At 37.2% G+C, this 20,028-nt stretch overlaps 1 protein-coding gene across 1 annotated transcript in view; it reads left to right on the plus strand.

Moving 5' to 3' along the window:
* Window positions 1–18,218, plus strand: part of CPA3 (carboxypeptidase A3) — a 30,852-nt gene extending 12,634 nt beyond the window's left edge. The window contains 7 exon segments of the mRNA XM_065876204.1: window positions 434–535; window positions 1,897–2,007; window positions 3,058–3,148; window positions 4,144–4,346; window positions 6,032–6,085; window positions 6,087–6,117; window positions 18,031–18,218. Coding sequence (XP_065732276.1) covers window positions 434–535; window positions 1,897–2,007; window positions 3,058–3,148; window positions 4,144–4,346; window positions 6,032–6,085; window positions 6,087–6,117; window positions 18,031–18,218 — 780 coding nt within the window.
* The last annotated feature ends 1,810 nt before the right edge of the window (window positions 18,219–20,028 follow it).

A 20,028-nucleotide genomic window follows, 5' to 3' on the forward strand; every position in this document is an offset into this window, starting at 1 on the left:
TATGCAGCCACTAACCCTCCTCCCCACTGCAAACACAACTACAAAATCTTTTCCACTCCAGGCTAAACATCATGTTTATGAAGTATGAAAAACAAAAGGAAATGGCAGAAACAGAAGCAACTTTATAATCTTCTTCTCAGGCCAAAGGATGTTAGCAATAAAATAACAATAGATTGTGATTTTTTTAAACCCTAAAAGCAACTCTGACACTAAGAAAATTTTTTGAAAACTATACTATGAAACAGATTATGAATTATGTATTTTAAGGATACATGCCATGGTCCTCCCTAAGAAAAATATGTGCATACACAGTTACTCATTCAACAGAAGACAGGTGAAAGAATTGCTCTGATACTATGAATGAGTATTTGGACAACAAGAGATCAGTGTGTAAGTTCATGTAAAATAATATATCAAATTTATTTTTTAAAAGATTGGGGAAAAGGATGAAAGAAGAAAGGCTATTTTTATGGATTGTGGCATTCATGCACGAGAATGGATCTCCCCAGCATTCTGCCAGTGGTTTCTCTATCAGGTAAATCAATTGGAACAGTCACACAATTCTCCTTTGATTGTCAAGTCTCCATCACTTCACTGAGTGGCAACACCCCTTTACAAATGAGTGCAGTTCCTCTTAACAAGAAGAGCCCACATTTGGTGCTGTCAGGAAATAAACGCTCTGGATTTTACTCATCATTGAGGTTTTTATAAAATTGACACCTTCCTTTAAACTTCTTGAACTCCAGCTGACAGTTTATAAAACTAAAAAAACAACTTTTGGCTACAATATGGTTTTTCCTATAGTTAAGTATGGGAAATCTGAAACTATCTTTATATTACAACCTACAAACTTGGCCTTTCTTCAGTGAGTTCAAAGCACAGAACATTAGCTCCTGTTTAGATATTGAATTGGCTATGCACACATTTGGAATTTTCATGCTTAAATTTCCTTTCCAAGTGAAAAATGACTCATTTTGTAAAAAGAGTAAATCCACTTTATAAGCTTGTTGTTCTTCTCACTCTATTTCTATTGTATTCCGACTCCTACTATCTTTTAACTTTCTCTTCTCTGCCAGCTTTTGCATACATCATGCTGCTGGAATATGGCATCACAACTGCTTTCAGGGCAAGGATACTTTTCACTAGGAATGAATCTGCCAGTAGAACTTTTATCCCTGCAGTTGTTTTAGTTCTTCCAGCTGAGGGCCGAGAGCTCAGCTTACTTAAGTAATAAGCTCGCTTACATAAGCCATAAAGGAACACACAAGATAGGGCTACAAGAAATGTCTTGGCTCCAGTACAGATATACCTGGAAGAGATTTTCCAAGAATAATGAGAGATTTTAGGTAGCCATAGAAAGTCCAGATAATTAGAGAAATTTCCATCTGATGTGAGAAAACAAGTTGATTGGTCAATCTAAATGCTCTAATTTTTTTATTAACAAGGTGTTTTTCCTTTAATCCTACTTATAATTAATTCATGAATCCTCCCCAATATTTACATATTCTTATGCTTACAAATTCAATATATATTTACCGAAAGATGTGAGGAAAAGAATCTATTTAAAACAAGTTGCATTGCTAATTTTTCACTTGGCCTCTCTTCTTTCCATAAAACATATCTTGCATGCTACATTTGGAATGCTACAAGTCTTGATAATTAAATGATCCTTCAAAGAATATTTAGTTCAATTAATTTCACTAGTCTGAATAAGTGTCATTTTTTTCTGTCATATATATGGGTTATTTATCTTTATGCAGTTTAGGGGAAATATGTTTGAAATCATGTGACGGGCAAATGGACTTAAGGAGTGGTAGTCATTACAATTATAACCACAGCTTTCCACACGGTAGCTAAACTTTGTACCAATAGCTTAATTTTTTCCTACCCCTACAGGCAACCAACACTTATGGTAAAAACAAAATTATGACCAAACTCCTGGACCGAATGAATTTTTATGTTCTTCCTGTGTTCAATGTTGATGGATATATTTGGTCATGGAGACAGGTCCTGCTCTGTAGTCTCTTGTTTGCATTTAGGTAATATATTCTTTACCGACTTTCATGCAGATTGAGTGTTATGCATTAAGTTTAAGGTTTGGTTAATCAATTCCAGTTCAGAAAAGTATATTTTTAAAAACTCAGTTTCAACTAAGGAAAGCATGATTTCCTGGTTACGCAGGAGTTCTTAAAATAATGTGAAATTTCCGCTGCTGAAGCTAGTAATGCAGAAAAATGAAATAAAGCACTAGTTATAAAGGAAATGTATATTATACAATATGGCAAAAGTATTTCTAGCTAAGAGTAAAAGGCATTTAGAGACATTCTGAACATAATGATTTCAAAACAAAATCATTGTATTCCATCAATCTGGGACAGAATCTGCAGTGGAATAATAGTATCAAAAAATAAATAAGTGGGAGGGAGGGAGACGCAAGAGGGAAGACATATGGGAACGTATGTATATGTATAACTGATTCACTTTGTTATAAAGCAGAAACTGACACACCATTGTAAAGCAATTATACCCCAATAAAGATGTTTTAAAAATAAATAAATAAATAAATAAAAGAGTGCCACAGACATCTGTCTTTTAAGAGAACTCTTTACACCCTGCTGCTGCTAAATAAGACTGATTTTGAGATTTCAGACAGAAACTATCACAAAAAGTTATTTTCTGAAAATTATGCTCCAACAATCACAATTTGGCCTGTATTATATCTGAATCTATAAATGGTGAAAGATGTAACGGAGGTAAAATTCAACGTATAGGTAATTTCAGAACAAAACTGATCATTTTTTAATACTCAGAACTAATCAACAGTTTTTAAAACTAGCTGAATTTTTTTATCAAGGCCTTAAACTGTTAATATAAAAAACATTTCTGAAAATATTACAAGTTGTAAGAAAATTTTTCTTTTTCTTTATATAATGGGTCTCAGGTTAACTAGATAAATTTCAAATAAAGCTGTAGACACCTGCAGGGAGAATCTGAAATGATCAAATTGAAAAATGCTAACTGAGCTTGTGTAAACACTTTCATCATTCAATACTGCAGGACCGCATGTGGAGAAAAAATCGTTCCAAGAACCAACGTTCCAAATGCATTGGAACTGACCTCAATAGGAACTTTAATGTCTCATGGAACTGTGAGTAGCAGACAAGATCTCAAGGGAAATAGCTCTAAAGAGTGTTTAGACACCAAATTTAGTTAAACTACCTACTTATTCAGTAAAGATAGGTATTCCCTAAGTGTTAATTTTCTAATCTAAAAAATGAAAGATAATCATCACTACCACAGAAGTATTATGAATGTTTTGCTGAATGGGTGGAAGTAGGAGGTAGGGCTGTTTATCAAACAATCTCTTACTCAATGTATCTAGCTTGCTAAAAATCAGGCACAATCCAGAAATTCTGATAATCTGAACAGAGACCTCAGGTCCCTCCTCTTCCTGATCTGATAAAATTTGAGAAATACCAGTGGTTAGAAGCAACATATAGGTAGTTCTTCAGATGTGTAGTGAAAAGAAACATCTGGGGCAAAGAAAGTGAAAAGGCTGCAGGAAAAAGCCATGATAAGCAGAGGCCTGCTACATCAGATGATGCTACAGCTGCAACACAACTATTACTCTATCATTACATACGTTCAAAGAGAAATCGCCGCTATCCCAACTCATAAATTTCTTCTTCATCTAACTTTGTTGAAAATACCACCTCAGCATCTAATTCTATTCTACCATAATGAATATGATAATAGCACATATCCCTAAGTGAAAGCTGCCTACTGAAACAGGTTAAAGAAACTCAGGCTCAGAGAAGGTAATGTACAGCAGTCTCCAATGAGTTAGAGCTGAGGCTGAATTGGAACTGACTCCAGGCCCTGGGCTGCTTCTGATGCATTATTCCTGTGACCCTGGGAAACGGAGGGAAAATAAACAAGGCTAAGAATAAGAATATTCAAGTGTGCTAACTCTGTTATACTCTTGAGTTATGCGTACAGAGTTAGTCTGCTGGGACACTGAGGCAGCCCTGTAAACCTGGGAGACTAAAATGTTAAAAACATTTTGTGAATCCCTGTCAAACGAAGTAAGGGCTGTACTGATGGGGGGCAGATTCTGATCTCATCCCTCCATGTCCTCTGCAGCTTTCCCTCACACCAAGGACCCATGTCGGGAGATCTACGGGGGCCCTGCACCAGAGTCTGAGAAAAAGACCAAAGCTGTCACTGACTTCATTCGAAGCCACCGAAAATCAATCAAGGCTTACCTTACCTTCCATTCCTACTCCCAGATGCTATTGTTTCCCTACGGATATACATCAGAACTGCCACCTAACCACGAGGAACTGGTATGTAGGAAAAGGCTGTGGTTTATGCACTGACACCACCATTGACTTTCAGTCTGTTCATCATTAACAACTTGGGTTATCTTGAAAAAATTTCACATTTGAATACCAAAGAAGAGAACTAATGAAGTCTACCTTAGAGTTAAAACCATAGCCTTAGGTTAATTTTTTCATGTGATAAAAGTACACAGGTAATAGAATCTTTTGATATGATTCTAAGATAAAGCCAGCACGAAGAAAGGTCTAGGCTACCAGAGTAGAATTCCATTACTACACAGATGTTGCCTAGTTAAACATTTACCATGGATCATAACATAAAACCATACACAGCAAAAGCCTAAGACAATAGCAAAAACATCTGCTATTCCTGTCACCGAGACACCAGATTTAAGGAGAGCAATTGTATTTTTATCCTCCTGATCAACTTAGAAATTACATTCATTCTTTTATTAACCAAGGAAAGAAATTTTGAATGATTGTGAAGCTTCTGCGCTAAAAACATACTCTCTCCAAAACTATGATCCACTAAGCATTCTTTTCCTTTCTGTGAAAACTATACGATCATGTTAGCTTTAAAAAAAAAAAGTCTGCGTATGAGGGATAAATATCTTTAATTGCTCTAGAAAAAATAAAAGCTGTGATTCAAATACTGCCTCACAAAATTTTTTTTTAATTTTTTAGAGGTTACAATTGCCTTTCTGACTTGAGTCAATTGTTTTCAGCATTCAATTCTGAGTGGGAGCAAAGATTTGAACCAGTCATTAAAACCTTCTGTTTATATACAACAAATATACAAGCAATATGTGGCCCAAAGAGCCATTTATTTAATCAATCTAGTTGAGAATCTGAACCCATGAGTTTTATTAATTTATGCAAAGGTACAGCAATGCAATTCAATCTACCCTTAGGAAAACGGTATTATGGATTAAAAAAATACAAATATACAAAACAAACCATTCTGAGTAAAGTTAAGTGCTCTTACACAGCAACGAAATTGATTAAGAAAAAAACTTACTTTTTGGTTATATACATTATACATGTAGACTAAACAAAATCTTCACTAGAGTACAAAAACGTTAGTGACTATACTCCATTAAAATGAATTCCAATAATCATTCCCATAGCACAAAACACTATTGTGTATTAAAGGTCATAAGCTGCCACTCAAGAAGAAAAACTCTAGTTTAAACCGAAGTACTTTAAAAAGGAGTCAAGCACCTTTCTTCCCTTGGCATACTAAAATCATATGTGGAGAAAGACATATGGTGGTACGGAACCTATGAAGACCGAGGAAGGAGGAACATGGGAGAAACTGACTTTGAGAGAGACAAATATCTGAAGCCAAAAAAAAATCTGAGAGGAAAAAGAAAGAATATGTTTTTTTAGAAGGAAGGTCAGAAGTCAAAAGGAAGACAAGGAGGGAGGGAGAGAGGAAAGAAGAGTGAGTATGAAGAAAGGATAGAAACACGAGCTATGATATTACTGTACATAACTGATTTCACGTTTAGAAGGCCTCACGATGACAATATGTATATCTTACTGAAAATAAACTTCTCACTCAATCATTTATTTTATTTTGATCTTCAAATGACAAATAACCAGTAAAATCGACTTTTTTTAATCTCCAGTGAATTAACGGCATTCACATGGTATCCAGTTATCCCACTCCTACTTCCCTTTCTCTCCAGGCCAAAGTTGCAAAGATTGGCACTGATGTCCTATCAACTCAGTATGAACCCACTCCACACCTGTGGTCCAACAGCATCGACCATTTGTACACTTTTCCTATTATTTATTGTGTCACTTCCCCTAATTCTCTTTTAGAGACATTAAAGAAAGTTATACAATTTGTAAGTTAGGATTAGAACATCTTGGAACTGCTAATTTAAACTTTGGTTTTAACAGGAGATTCTGAATTATACGTGAATCTAGGAGACAGATTCCACCCTTTTGGGGGGGGATAAGATTTTTCTAGAAACAAAGTATACTGAACTTTTACAAGGCTACAAGGTCGACAGAAGTAATTACATCAAGACAAATTTACAGTTTAATTCTTTCATCATCCTATTCTCTACCACCACTACCACCACCATTTTATCCTCACAGGAACTAACAAGAATTAACTGGGGCAGAGTCAATTCTTTTTTTTTTAACCATTTAACTCTGACTGGACTCTTTCTTCCTTGGCCTTGTCCCTATGCAAGCACAGTCTTTTCCCTAGCTCCTAGGGGTAAAATGGGTAGGCCCACAGTTTCAGCCACTCTGCTCGTGTAAAGCCAGTCTCCTGTCCCTCTCACCAGCCCCTTCCTACTGTGTTCAACCGAAATCTATATGGTGGATTAAGAAAGGAGGTCACAAGGTCCTAGCTCTGCTGCTTTTGCTTTAGTGTCTGAGCACCACTTCTTAATCTTCACTATTTTTAAACTTTCTTTGTCTTTGCATTTTTTTAATTATTGACATATTTTCTTACAAGTCAGGCACTGTGCTCAGCCCTTGATTTTCACAATCTCAGTTACTCCTCACAATGTTCGATGAGGTGTGCAGTACTTGCAACTAGCTTAACTGGGATTCAATCCCAGGTTTTAACAAAACCGAGTCCGTGATCTTGACCACTGCGCATACTGCTTTCCCATTTGGTTTTTGCAGCTAAAATAACTAGGGATTTATGTTTTCAAGCAATAGAAATAAATTCATTTAGTTTTCACCAAAGACCATTAATTCAGACCCTGGGAAGTGAGACTGTTTCTCCTCAGATCCCACTGATCTTAGTTTGGAAATTCTTTAGTAAAACTCGCCTTTTCTCCAAACTGTTTCCAAGTTTAAGTTCTTAGTGCCAAACTTTACAGGAAATTCCAATGAAACTGCTCACAAAACCTTAACTTCCTAACAAAATTTAATTCCTCAAAAGCAAGGATTACACTTCAGATCTCCTCTCAGATCATACAATATCTAGTATGGGGCAGGGAACAATAACAGAATTAATTCTCATAAACTTGGCCAAAGAAAATGGTGTCCTGACTTGTCAAAAAGGTGTGAATGTGGATTGAAACCACCACAAAATTAGACTTGATGTAGCCTGTATCACTCTCTAGAGCCAAGATATCCAACATTTTTAGCATGAAGACTGCTGTCTAACTTTTAAACATTTCATGGAACAACTCACCACCACCAAATACAACTGATTATTTCCATGATACTTTTAGAATGTGTGGATTAAAAAAATAAATATGTGCATCTGTGGATTCCACTCAATAACTCTACCTGGCCATACCTCATAAACCACTTCCCTAATCCAAGCTGAAAAAATAAACTGTAACTAGAAGTCTACACCCTCAACAATTGCTATGGAATTTGAAAATGCTTTAGTCATCACAAACAACTTCTAGAGCCTACTTACTGGAGGTTCCTTTGGTGCAATTAGAAAAATGACTTAAAAAAACAGACAAGTGGGCTTCCCTAGTGGTACAGTAGTTGGGAGTCCACCTGCCGATGCAGGGGACACAGGTTCGTGCCCCAGTGCGGGAAGATCCCACGTGCCGCGAAGCGGCTGGGCCCGTGAGCCATGGCCGCTGAGCCTGCGCGCCTGGAGCCTGTGCTCCGCAATGGGAGAGGCCACAGCAGTGAGAGGCCCGCGTACCACAAAAAAAAAAAAAAAAATCCATTCGTAGAGAACATTCATCAGCAATCACATATCAACCAGTTGTGTGCTTTAAAGGGCAGAAGAGAAAATACAGTGACACAGCCGATCACCAGCATCCAGATAGATCTGCTGCAACATAGCCAGGCCAGGGATTCATTCCACATACAAGTGGATGACAACAAGATTTCAAAACAGGTGATATACCCAGCTACATAAGTGGACAAAAGTAAGCAAAGTAAAGGACCAAAGGACAGACTAGGACAACAGTTTAAAATGGCGGCCTACTTAGTGGATACTGAGAAATAGCAGGGCCAGATAAGCCACCCAGATATGATGTAAGAGGAATTTCTACATCGTAAGGAGGAAAAACACACAGATTTTCTTGGCAGCAAAGAACAAAGGGTTCCAAACAGGAGAAAACTTTGCAAATGGCAGCTAGGGCATCAAAGGATTATTACTCTCACTTTCTATATATATATAAATATATATATATATATACACACACACACACACACACATGTGCACATGTATATACATGATGTATATTTGCATATACATGCAAATTATGAGCATATTAGAGCTATGCATTTGCACTGAATCACAATCATTTAATAAGCAAGAATTTATGGAGCACCCACCTAATAGCCCAGCACTTGGAGCTTTGAGAGATAGGTGAAAAGAGTGAAGACACAATGACTACTTTCAAAGAGTTACATTCTAACTGGGAGCAGGAGATCACTAAAGATAACATAGTTCCATGCTATCATGTGTCACTTTCAATATGGGAGGATAAAGAGGAATTACTATTCTATACAACTATGTAGTAGTATTTTTAACTCTTTTATTTTATTATAAGTTTTTTTAAGCAATTCAGATTTAGAAAGAATTGCCTCTTCCACATGGGGCTACAGCAGCTTGATAGATGTTCAAAACTTTTAGGAGTGACTGCTTTAATAAAGCACCTGATTAAATGTTAATCAAACATTCACAAGAAGCAGGCAGTAACAAAGCACTTGGTAAGAAAAGAAAATAGGAGCACCCCACAATTAAAGTTTAGTCATTCCAATATCCTAATTGTCATTTAACAAGTTCCAGGATTTGGGGGACGCATCTAACATTTACCAGTATTTTTCTCTCTTTGATTTGATGGAGACAGAAGAAAAGGACTGAGGGAGCATTTTTAAAACCCAAATTGTGGAGAGATCTCTGACCTCCAGAAAAATATGTTTGCACTTTGAACCAAATAAAAAATAAGTTAAAACCATAAAACTTGAACCCAGGAGGAAACCTAGGAAATTATCTAATTCATGGTTCTCAAGCCTGACTTCCAATTAGCATTATCTGAGGAGCTTTTAAAATATGCAGATGATCAGGTCTTATACCCAGAGATTCAGATTCCATTAGTCCCTGGTGGGGCCCAGGCACTTGAATTTTTTTAAGTGGTCAAAGTGATTCTAAGATGAAACGAGGGTTGAGAACCACTGATATAAGCTAAATCCCTCATTTACAGACTATGAAATTGAGATACAGAAAGATTTCACCACTTAGGGGCAGTATAGGGTCAAAAATCAGCATTCCAGACCACAGTCAAATTGTATACCAACTATTTTGCCACGAAGCAGCAATATTTAGATGGCACAAAAATTGATATTGAAAGATTGTGAAATACTTATATTTGCATATTGACAGCATAGCCAATCCTTTACCATCTTAGAAATAATTGAAGAAAGTTCCCAGTTAGCAAGAATAGTTCACTGAATTGATAGGAATCAAGTAGCTTGTATCATTAATATCATCCATCTATGAGTCATGGAGCTGGAGGAATTAGGCTCCCTGACTTCAGACTATACTACAAAGCTACAGTAATCAAGACAGTATGGTACTGGCACAAAAACAGAAAGACAGATCAATGGAACAGGATAGAAAGCCCAGAGATAAACCCACACACATATGGTCACCTTATCTTTGATAAAGGAGGCAGGAATGTACAGTGGAGAAAGGACAGCCTCTTCAATAAGTGGTGCTGGGAAAACTGGACAGGTACATGTAAAAGTATGAGATTAGATCACTCCCTAACACCATACACAAAAATAAGCTCAAAATGGATTAAAGACCTAAATGTAAGGCCAGAAACTATCAAACTCTTAGAGGAAAACAGGAGGAACACTCTATGACATAAATCACAGCAAGATCCTTTTTGACCCACCTCCTAGAGAAATGGAAATAAAAACAAAAATAAACAAATGGGACCTAATGAAACTTCAAAGCTTTTGCACAGCAAAGGAAACCATAATCAAGACCAAAAGACAACCCTCAGAATGGGAGAAAATATTTGCAAATGAAGCAACTGAAAAAGAATTAATCTCCAAAATTTACAAGCAGCTCATGCAGCTCAATAACAAAAAAACAAACAACCCAATCCAAAAATGGGCAGAAGACCTAAAGAGACATTTCTCCAAAGAAGATATACAGATTGCCAACAAACACATGAAAGAATGCTCAACATCATCAATCATTAGAGAAATGCAAATCAAAACTACAATGAGATATCATCTCACACAAGTCAGAATGGCCATCATCAAAAAATCTAGAAACAATAAATGCTGGAGAGGGTGTGGAGAAAAGGGAACACTCTTGCACTGCTGGTGGGAATGTGAATTGGTACAGCCACTATGGAGAACAGTATGGAGGTTCCTTAAAAAACTACAAATAGAACTACCATATGACCCAGCAATCCCACTACTGGGCATATACCCTGAGAAAACCATAATTCAAAAAGAGTCATGTACCAAAATATTTATTGCAGCTCTACTTACAATAGCCAGGAGATGGAAACAACCTAAATGTCCATCATCGGATGAATGGATAAAGAAGATGTGGCACATATATACAATGGAATATTACTCAGCCATAAAAAGAAATGAAACTGAACTATTTGTAATGAGGTGGATGGACCCAGAGTCTGTCATACAGAGTGAAGTAAGTCAGAAAGAGAAAGACAAATACCGTATGCTAACACATATATATGGAATTTAAGAAAAGAAAATGTCATGAAGAACCTAGGGGTAAGACAGGAATAAAGACACAGACCTACTAGAGCATGGACTTGAGGATATGGAGAGGGGGAAGGGTAAGCTGGGACAAAGTGAGAGAGTGGCATGGACATATATACACTACCAAACGTAAAATAGATAGCTAGTAGGAAGCAGCCGCATAGCACAGGGAGATCAGCTCGGTGCTTTGTGACCACCTGGAGGGGTGGAATAGGGAGGGTGGGAGGGAGGGAGACGCAAGAGGGAAGAGATATGGGAACATATGTATATGTATAAGTGATTCACTTTGTTATAAAGTAGAAACTAACACATCATTGTAAAGCAATTGTACTCCAATAAAGCTGTAAAAAAAGAAAAAAGTTAATTTCAAAGTGCCTTTCTTGTTGCCTTCCCCACGCATCAAAATCGCTAGAGCTGCTCTTGTTTCTCAACTCTGTACTGTTTTCTATACTCTTTACTACTCTACATTTTGAAAAGGAGAAAATCAAGACCCCGAGTTTGTAGCTCAACACCCACTATCTATCCCCTAAGACATTCAAGCTGAAATTATACTAAGGGCAAAGAAGTGCAAAGTAAATATTTCAGTTCATGCCCATGCATCTCTAGCTTCAGCTCTTGCTTCAAATAGAATTTCCACTCTTGTTGACATAAAAGTGTGTGTTATTATGTTCAATGCCTATCAATAATATTTTTTTAAAAACATAGAAGTTAAGTCACCAGTGTCACTTTACATGGATTTCTTTGGGATGAAACAAGAGTGTTAGCTCAGTTCGGTTTTATCTTGACTTGTTTTGACTGTATTACAGTCAGTTCCTTGCACTTAATGTGCCTTGAAAGGAGTAGGAAATTTTTTTCTCATTGTCAACATTTTAAGAAAATGTTAACAACAAAAAAAATTATCTTGTAGAACTCAATTAAGACTTTTTATTGACAGGACTATAGATTGACATATATGGTAGGTAATACAGTACAATGGTTAGTCACGCAAACTCTGAAGACATACAGCTTGGGTTTGATTCCTGACTCAACCACTTACTAGCTATGTATCTTTTTTTTTTAATTGATGTGTAGTTGATTTACAGTATTATATTAGTTTCAGGTGTACAACATCGTGATTCGGTATTTTTGCAGATTATAGTTTATTTTAGGCTATTATAAGATAATGGCTACAATTCCCTGTGCTATACAGTATATCCTTGTCACCTATCTATTTTACACATCTAGCTATGTTGTCTTTGAGTAAATTGCTTCATCTCTCTGTGCCAAGATTTGCTCTTCTGTAAAACAGCAATTGGTACTTAAATCATAAGGTTGTGATAAGAATTAATGAAATGAGTTAGCGTACATAAAGCACTTAGAAGGGTGTCTGGTATTTAGCAAGTGATTGTTATTACATTCTATAAATATATACACATATTTTAGTGGGTATAGATGGAGATAAACAAAAGGGTAAGCAGCATGTTCAACAAATTAAGTTGTTTAATAATATATTCTTACAAGTAAAAGTCTTTCAATGTTGTATTTATTTTATGTCTTAAGATAGTTTTTGTTTGTAAATTTAAGGTTTTAAAGATATAGAAAGTGGTATCATAAAAGAAAATGTATTACACTCAATAACATCAATTATGAAAAATCACAAATGACATAAATTCTCAATCACCACTATTAATCTTAATGAGAAATTTCTCATAAAGTAAATTTTTCAAAATGAAATATCAATATTCTTTAACTCTTTGAAATTACAGCAGTTTACTTAACTGCAAATGGAGGGCTGGTACAGCTAGAAACTGGCCACATTTATTGAAATGTCTAGCACACTTTAAACCATCATGCAAGACACAATTCCTATTTATCCTACCTCCACTGCTACAGACCTCTTATGTTCTTTTTTACTAATGAACTTAAACTCAACTCTTGCTAAAAATGGCAGCCATCTTGATCACTGAAGCCAGAATATTTATCTCAGCTCACATGCTCCACAAACTCCCTGCAACATTGGCCCTTGTTGATATACCTTCTTCTTGCCATTCCCTTGGCTTCCTTGACACCAGACTCACCTGGTTTGCCTCCTCCTCCTTCTTTTCCACTTCCTCTCTGCTGACTGCCTCTAAAAGCAGATATTTTCCCAAAAATAGGTATCACGCAGATATTCCACAAGGTTGTCTCTTCGGGCCCCTCCTCTTCCTTCTGCTTCTTTCCTCATCAGGGAAGTACTCACTATCCTCACAGGCTGGAGCCTGCATTTGCCACCTAGAGGCGCCGGGGTGGCCCAGCTAGGAAATCACCTTTCACCCATACAGCGGTTACCTGCAGGGATCAGTGGGAGCCCAGCAGCACCACGGGAACCAACTAGACGAAAACAGCAATGCAAAGGCTCTGAAAACTACATTGACACTGGAACCAGAAGTCACTAAAGAAGACCAGGGCCTGCATGCTAAACCTAAACAGGGTGACTGCCTGCTAAAGTAGATTTCCGTTAAAATTTAAGATTTAACATAATAGCCAAAGTGTCTAGGATACAATCAAAAATCACTTATGCCAAAAGTAAAGAAAGGCACAGCTCGAATGAGAAAAGACATTGACAGATGCCAACACTGAGATGATTTAGGTGTTGGAATTATCTGACAAGAATTCCAAAATTCCAAAATCGTCATCATAAAAATGCTTCAACAAGCAATTACAGATAGCCTTGAAACAAATAATAACACAGAAAATCTCATCAAAGAAATGCAAGGGACTGGGCTTCCCTGGTGGCGCAGTGGTTGAGAGTCCGCCTGCCGATGCAGGGGACATGGGTTCGTGCCCCGGTCTGGGAGGATCCCACATGCCGCAGAGCGGCTGGGCCCGTGAGCCATGGCTGCTGAGACTGCGCGTCCGGAGCCTGTGCTCCGCAACGGGAGAGGCCACAACAGTGAGAGGCCCACTTACCACAAAAAAAAAAAAAAAAAAAGAAATGCAAGGTATCAAAAGGAAGCAAATGGAAATTATAGAACTGAAAAACACAGTACTTAAATTTTAAAAACTCACTGGAGAGGATCAATAGCAGAATGAATATGATGGAGGGAAGAATCAGTTAACTTGAAGATAGAACAATAGAACTTATCCAGTCTGAAGAGAGAAAACAAATTGAAAAAATATATAAACAAAGCCTAAGGGACCTGTGGCATAATAACAAATGATCAAACATTCATATCATCAAAGTCTCAGAAGGAGAGGAGAAAGAGAATAGTGCTGGAAAAAAAATTTGAAGAAATAAAGACTGAAATTACCCAAATTTCCTAAAGACATAAACCAACATATTCAAGAAACCAAGTGAACCACAAACAGAATAAGTTCAAAGAAACTCACATCAAGCCACACCATAATTAAAGTTCTGAAAACTAAAGACAAAGTAAAAACTCTTGAAAGCAACGAGAGAGAAACAATCTAGAAGGGGCAAAACAATTCAAATGACAGCAGATTTCTCATTTGAAAATGTGGAAGGCCAAAAGGAAGGGATAATATTTTTCAAGTGCTAAACGAACTATCAATCATTAATTCTACATTCAGCAAAAAATATCCTTCAGAAATGAAGAGGAAATAAAGATATTCTCAGACAAAGGAAAACTAAGAGAATCTGTCACCTACAGACCTACCCTTTAAAGATGGATAAGGAAAGCTCTCCAAATAAGAAAGACATGGTAACAGAGGCTTGAAACTGTGGAAAGGAAGGAAAAACAATAGATTAGGGAATGAATGAATGAATAATGAATGGATGGGTGGATGAATGAAGGATAAATAGACTATCTTTCTCCTCATGATGATTGAATCAAAAAGTATAATTCCGTCTGATGTGACGTTTAATATATGTAGCGAAGTAATCAAAACAACTGTATTTTAAAAGTGGGAAGGGGGGGGCTTCCCTCGTGGCACAGTGGTTGAGAGTCCGCCTGCCGATTCAAGACACACGGATTCATGCCCCGGTCCGGGAAGATCCCACATGCCGTGGAGGGGCTGGGCCTGTGAGCCATGGCCACTGGGCCTGCGCGTCCGGAGCCTGTGCTCCGCAACAGGAGAGGCCACAACAGTGAGAGGCCCGCGTACCGCAAAAAAAAAAAAAAAAAAAAAAGTGGGAAGGGGAAAAAAATCTAAATGCAAGTAAGATTTCTGTATCTTACTTGACATGATAAAACACTGATACCAGTAGACTGTGATAAGTCATGTATGTATATTATAATACATAGAGCAACCACTAAGAAAACTAAACAAACTGATATACTCAAAAACATTATTATAAATAAATCAAAATGGAATCCTAAAAATGTTCATGTAACCAACAATAAGGCAATAAAAGAGAAATGGAGGAATGAAAAACAGAGGGAACAAACAAAAATCAGATAGTAAGATGGCAGATTTAAGGTATATCAATAATTTATCTAAATATATTAATTAAAAGACAGATATTGGCAGAGTGGATTAAGAAAAATATGATTCAACAATACACTGGCTACAAGAAACTCACTTCACATATAACACAGGTTGAAATTGAAAGGCTGGGAAAAAGATACACCATGCAAACATTAATCAAAGTAGGAGTGGCTATATTAAACATCAGATAAAGTAAATTTCATAACAAAGAAATTTACCAGAAACAAACAGGAACATTAATGATAAAAGGATCAATCCACCAAGAAGACATAATAATCCTGAATGTGTGCAAGGCAGTTTCACCTATGATGCTTCTGCCAATAATTTTCAAATCCATTTTCCCAGGCTCCTTCCTCCATGGCACAGTAAATCAGAGAAAGGTGGCAGCGACCCCTGGCTTTCACCAGCCTCCCCACCCTCCAAACTCACGTTTCAATGCAGGACCCAGGCTTCACATATCCTTCTGCGTCGAACACTGTGTATTTGGTAGGTGTTGTGCACAGGACTAAGGGGAAAAGGCACACAGAGACCAACTATTGCCTCAAGGACCCTGCACAAGCCCCGCCCATGGAGTCCCCCCTGCCTTCTATCCCAGGGCTGGACATGACTCTTCCATTCTGCCAAGGCTGGACATCTGACCGTACTCATCTGACTGCTCCAGCCCAAACAGCTCTGCAATGTTCTGCCGCCAGTCCCCAGATCCCTAGCAGGAAGCACCCATCCCCTGCCTGAATGATGCTAAACATCTTTTTTCTTCCTTCCTTTACCCTTTCTTTTCCCCATCACTACTCTCTCTGAGTTCCTGTTTCTGTTAATAACATGTGGATTTTTTCCAAGATTGAAACTTTTTCCCAGATTGAAATCTCAATCATTTTCATCAAATTCTGTGACTCTTCCATTCCAACGTTTCTTACATAGAGTCCCACCTATTCTCTCCCCAGTGTGGTGACTCTACACTAGTTCAGGCTTTCACTTCACAATACCTCCTAACTGGTCTCTCTCCTGTGCTGCCAAACAAAACATCTTTCCTTTTTTAGTAGGTTTTCTGAGCTTTGCCCACAAACTCTTACTGCCCCATTTTCCAGTCCAACTATATCTCACTGGTCCCTAAAAATGCCTCCATGCTTTCCATCTTTGTAGTTCACTGGCCAGAATGCTTTTCTTCAATCTCCATCTGGAAAAATACTAGCCTTTCTTCAAGGCTCTCCCCAAATACAACCTCCATCATGAAGGTGGTATGTGAGCAGGTATTGAGCATGAAATGCCATCCTCTTCACCAAGCATAATTGCTTTCTTCCTTTAAATCTTCACAAGATACTGTACCTTTCCTACGGTACTTTTATATTCTGCCCTATCTCTGTTGATTTGCATAGTTGACTTCTCTCCCAACTGTAAGTTCCAAAGACACCAGTAGCATCTTCTTCATCTTTGTACCCTTGCACCACCCACCCTGCACAGTGCCAAGTAAAGTGCACTGCACATATGAAAGGTTTTAATAAATATTTGTTGAATAATTTGAAAGCCAACCCTGTCTCTCTCTACCAAAATATTCCTTCTCTCTCTCTTCATCACAGCTTTGAATTTTTATCTTTCAAATCTAAAATGTTTGTATCAAACTCATTACTTTTCCTAAAACATAAGTAATTTTATGTACAAAAAAATTAGTTTTTCAATTATGTAAATCAAAATATACATAAATGCTTTTACAGTATGTACATACACTGTATGTAAGGTATGTTGTATAAACCTTATATGTATATAACCTCTAGATGTTTATATTCTCAGTCTTTTTAACAAATAACATTCTTAGTAAAATTTCACAAAAATTGACATGGAAAAGTTGGATTAGGGGATTAAATATATCCTTAAAATAATTGATTTAAACTTTCTTGGTCTTTTAACTACAAAATAGTTTATCCTAGCAACATGAATGGAAAGAGACCTGAACTACTAGAAAGAATGTAACTTTGCATAGCTTGTATGTGTAGTTTTCCTTGGTGGTTTTCAGTGACCAGTGACCCCTCCTCAGCTGGTCTCCTCAACTGCTTGCACTTACTCAGACCACCTCCATCTACGACAATGTGCACCCAGAAGACAAACTCAATTTAGACTCAAAATGATCCACGCAAAATGTAATTTTGAGGGCTTCCCTGGTGGTGCAGTGGTTGCGAGTCCGCCTGCCGATGCAGGGGACGCGGGTTCGTGCCCCGGTCCGGGAGGATCCCACGTGCCGCGGAGTGGCTGAGCCCGTGAGCCATGGCCGCTGAGCCTGCGCGTCCGGAGCCTGTGCTCCGCAATGGGAGAGGCCACAGCAGTGAGAGGCCCACGTACCACAAAAAAAAAAAAAAAAAAAAAAAAAAAATGTAATTTTGAAAATGCAGCACATATTTAAAACGTGTGATGGATTCCAAAGCCATGATTATTTTTTACTCGACACTATACTATGCAGACCACTACCCCCATTCCTTACTGCAATTAACTGTACATGAAATTATTTTTATTGCTAATTTTACACCAGTGAATTTCCATTTCAAGAAAAACATTAACATTTGTTTCTAATTAAATATTTATTCCTTATGTTTTGCAGACCCGACATCAGGTTCTTCTTTAGACTGGGCTTACAACCTGGGCATCAAACACACATTTGCCTTTGAGCTCCGAGATAAAGGCAAATTTAGTTTTCTCCTTCCAGAATCTCAGATAAAGTCAACTTGTAAAGAGACCATGCTAGCTGTCGAAGTTATTGTCAAGTATATCCTCAAGCATACTTCCTAAAGAACTGCCCTCTGTTTGGAATAAGCCAGTTAATTCTTCCCGTGCCTTTCACTAGAAAGTCAATCTTTGCTTATCCCTAAATGTGGTTTCCACATCACCTGAATAGGTCCTCTCTTGTTCACTTAAGTCCTATGTTATTTCTTTTTGCTTTTATTTACTCTCAACAGTATCTCAACAAATAGCCTTAGGTGAAAGTTTAACCAAGTTAAGTTAGAACCCAGCACAAAGTATTATTTTGAGTATTTTGAAAGGTGATATACAGTGGGTCACGGGAAGGAAATGAGAACCTTCACTTTCTCCAGAACCAGACTTTCACCATGTGGCTTCATCATTTCATGTGCCAATATAATAAAAATAAAACATATTCCAAAGTACACCTTCTGTTTTTTATAAATTATGTTCTCTACATTAGCATTAATAATCATGCATTAATGCTTCTTATGCATTCTGTTAATAAGAAAGAACACCTTCAATTTTTCAAAACATATTTTGCCTACATATTTTTTTTAATACAAGTTGATAATGTTTATATCTTCACACTAGCAAAAGGATTTTCTAGCAGGAAATAAAGTGGTTTATTTAGAGATGAATCTCAGTGCCTTAAACAACCAATCCAGTTCTCATCAACATAATGTACATAAAATTCAAAAGAGTTTAAACTGCCATAATCAGAGGAAATTACCTGCCAAAACACCTCTTGGCAGTTACAGACACAGCCAGAACATCTGGTCAGCTGTGAGCCCTGCCTAATGATGGATAGAAAAAAAGCCTGGAAATAAAGTTGAAAAGGAAAAGAGAAAGTCATGTCGACCAAGGGCAATCGGAGTAACTTATTACCTTTATACTGTCTATAATAGTGTTGCTTAAGATAGTGTCACAAAATACCTTTTCCCTGACTTTATTCTTCAATACTGCATCATGTGACAACAGTGGCATCCACACTGTAAAAATCCAGAACATAGATGCCTGACCAGAATTTGAGGGACAAGTAGAGAGTTCCTTGACTTCCTATAAACTTACTTCTCGGAACAATCTGGATAAAATTTTTGAGGATCTTAAAAGATCCTGAGAAACCAGGTTAACAAATAATCTAGGACATTCCTCATGACTCCTTTAAGGGCCCATAAAAGAAAGAGTGCCATCAAATCTACAAGGTGATGGTATTTCTGATAGTTAGAAGGCAGGTAAAAGTTTCCCGTGCAGAATTGTCTGGGGGAAACCAATATAAACTAACAAAACTGCTTTACAGGTGGAGGAGGGAAAGGTGACAATGGCAAGAAAGTAAAACATAAAACTCTGATTATGAGGTTAAACTGTCCCTTATAAAAAATATAATATCTATACCTAAATATTTAGCATTCAAAACTGGCTCTGAACCCAGGAACGCAAATTTGTTCCATTAAACGTGCCATATGGGAATTATACACTCATTCACACTTACTCAACTGATAAAGGACTGAAAGAAACTGTAAACATTTACATAAATATTTCTAATTCTGTTAGGTCTTTAGGTGGCGGAGGTAAAAGAGATAATCCCAATTATTGAATATCATCCAGTGCTCACCTAGTTTATAAGACACAAAAGTTCTACTCACCATTTTATTTGAGACTTTATGTAGCTTAATATTTCTTTTCTCAGAGAGAAAGCATTTGAGTGACTAAAAATCAAAAATCCTAACAAGATCATTCCTTATCTTAACTGAATACCTTTTGCATGACATCTCAGGGTATTTCGCTTGACTTCATATGAATTGTGAAAATAAACATGTGAGGAAAAATATCTATCAATATATTAAAATTTAAAAACTAT

This window comes from Phocoena phocoena, chromosome 4 (genome assembly GCF_963924675.1).
Source record: "Phocoena phocoena chromosome 4, mPhoPho1.1, whole genome shotgun sequence".
Lineage (NCBI taxonomy): Eukaryota > Metazoa > Chordata > Mammalia > Artiodactyla > Phocoenidae > Phocoena > Phocoena phocoena.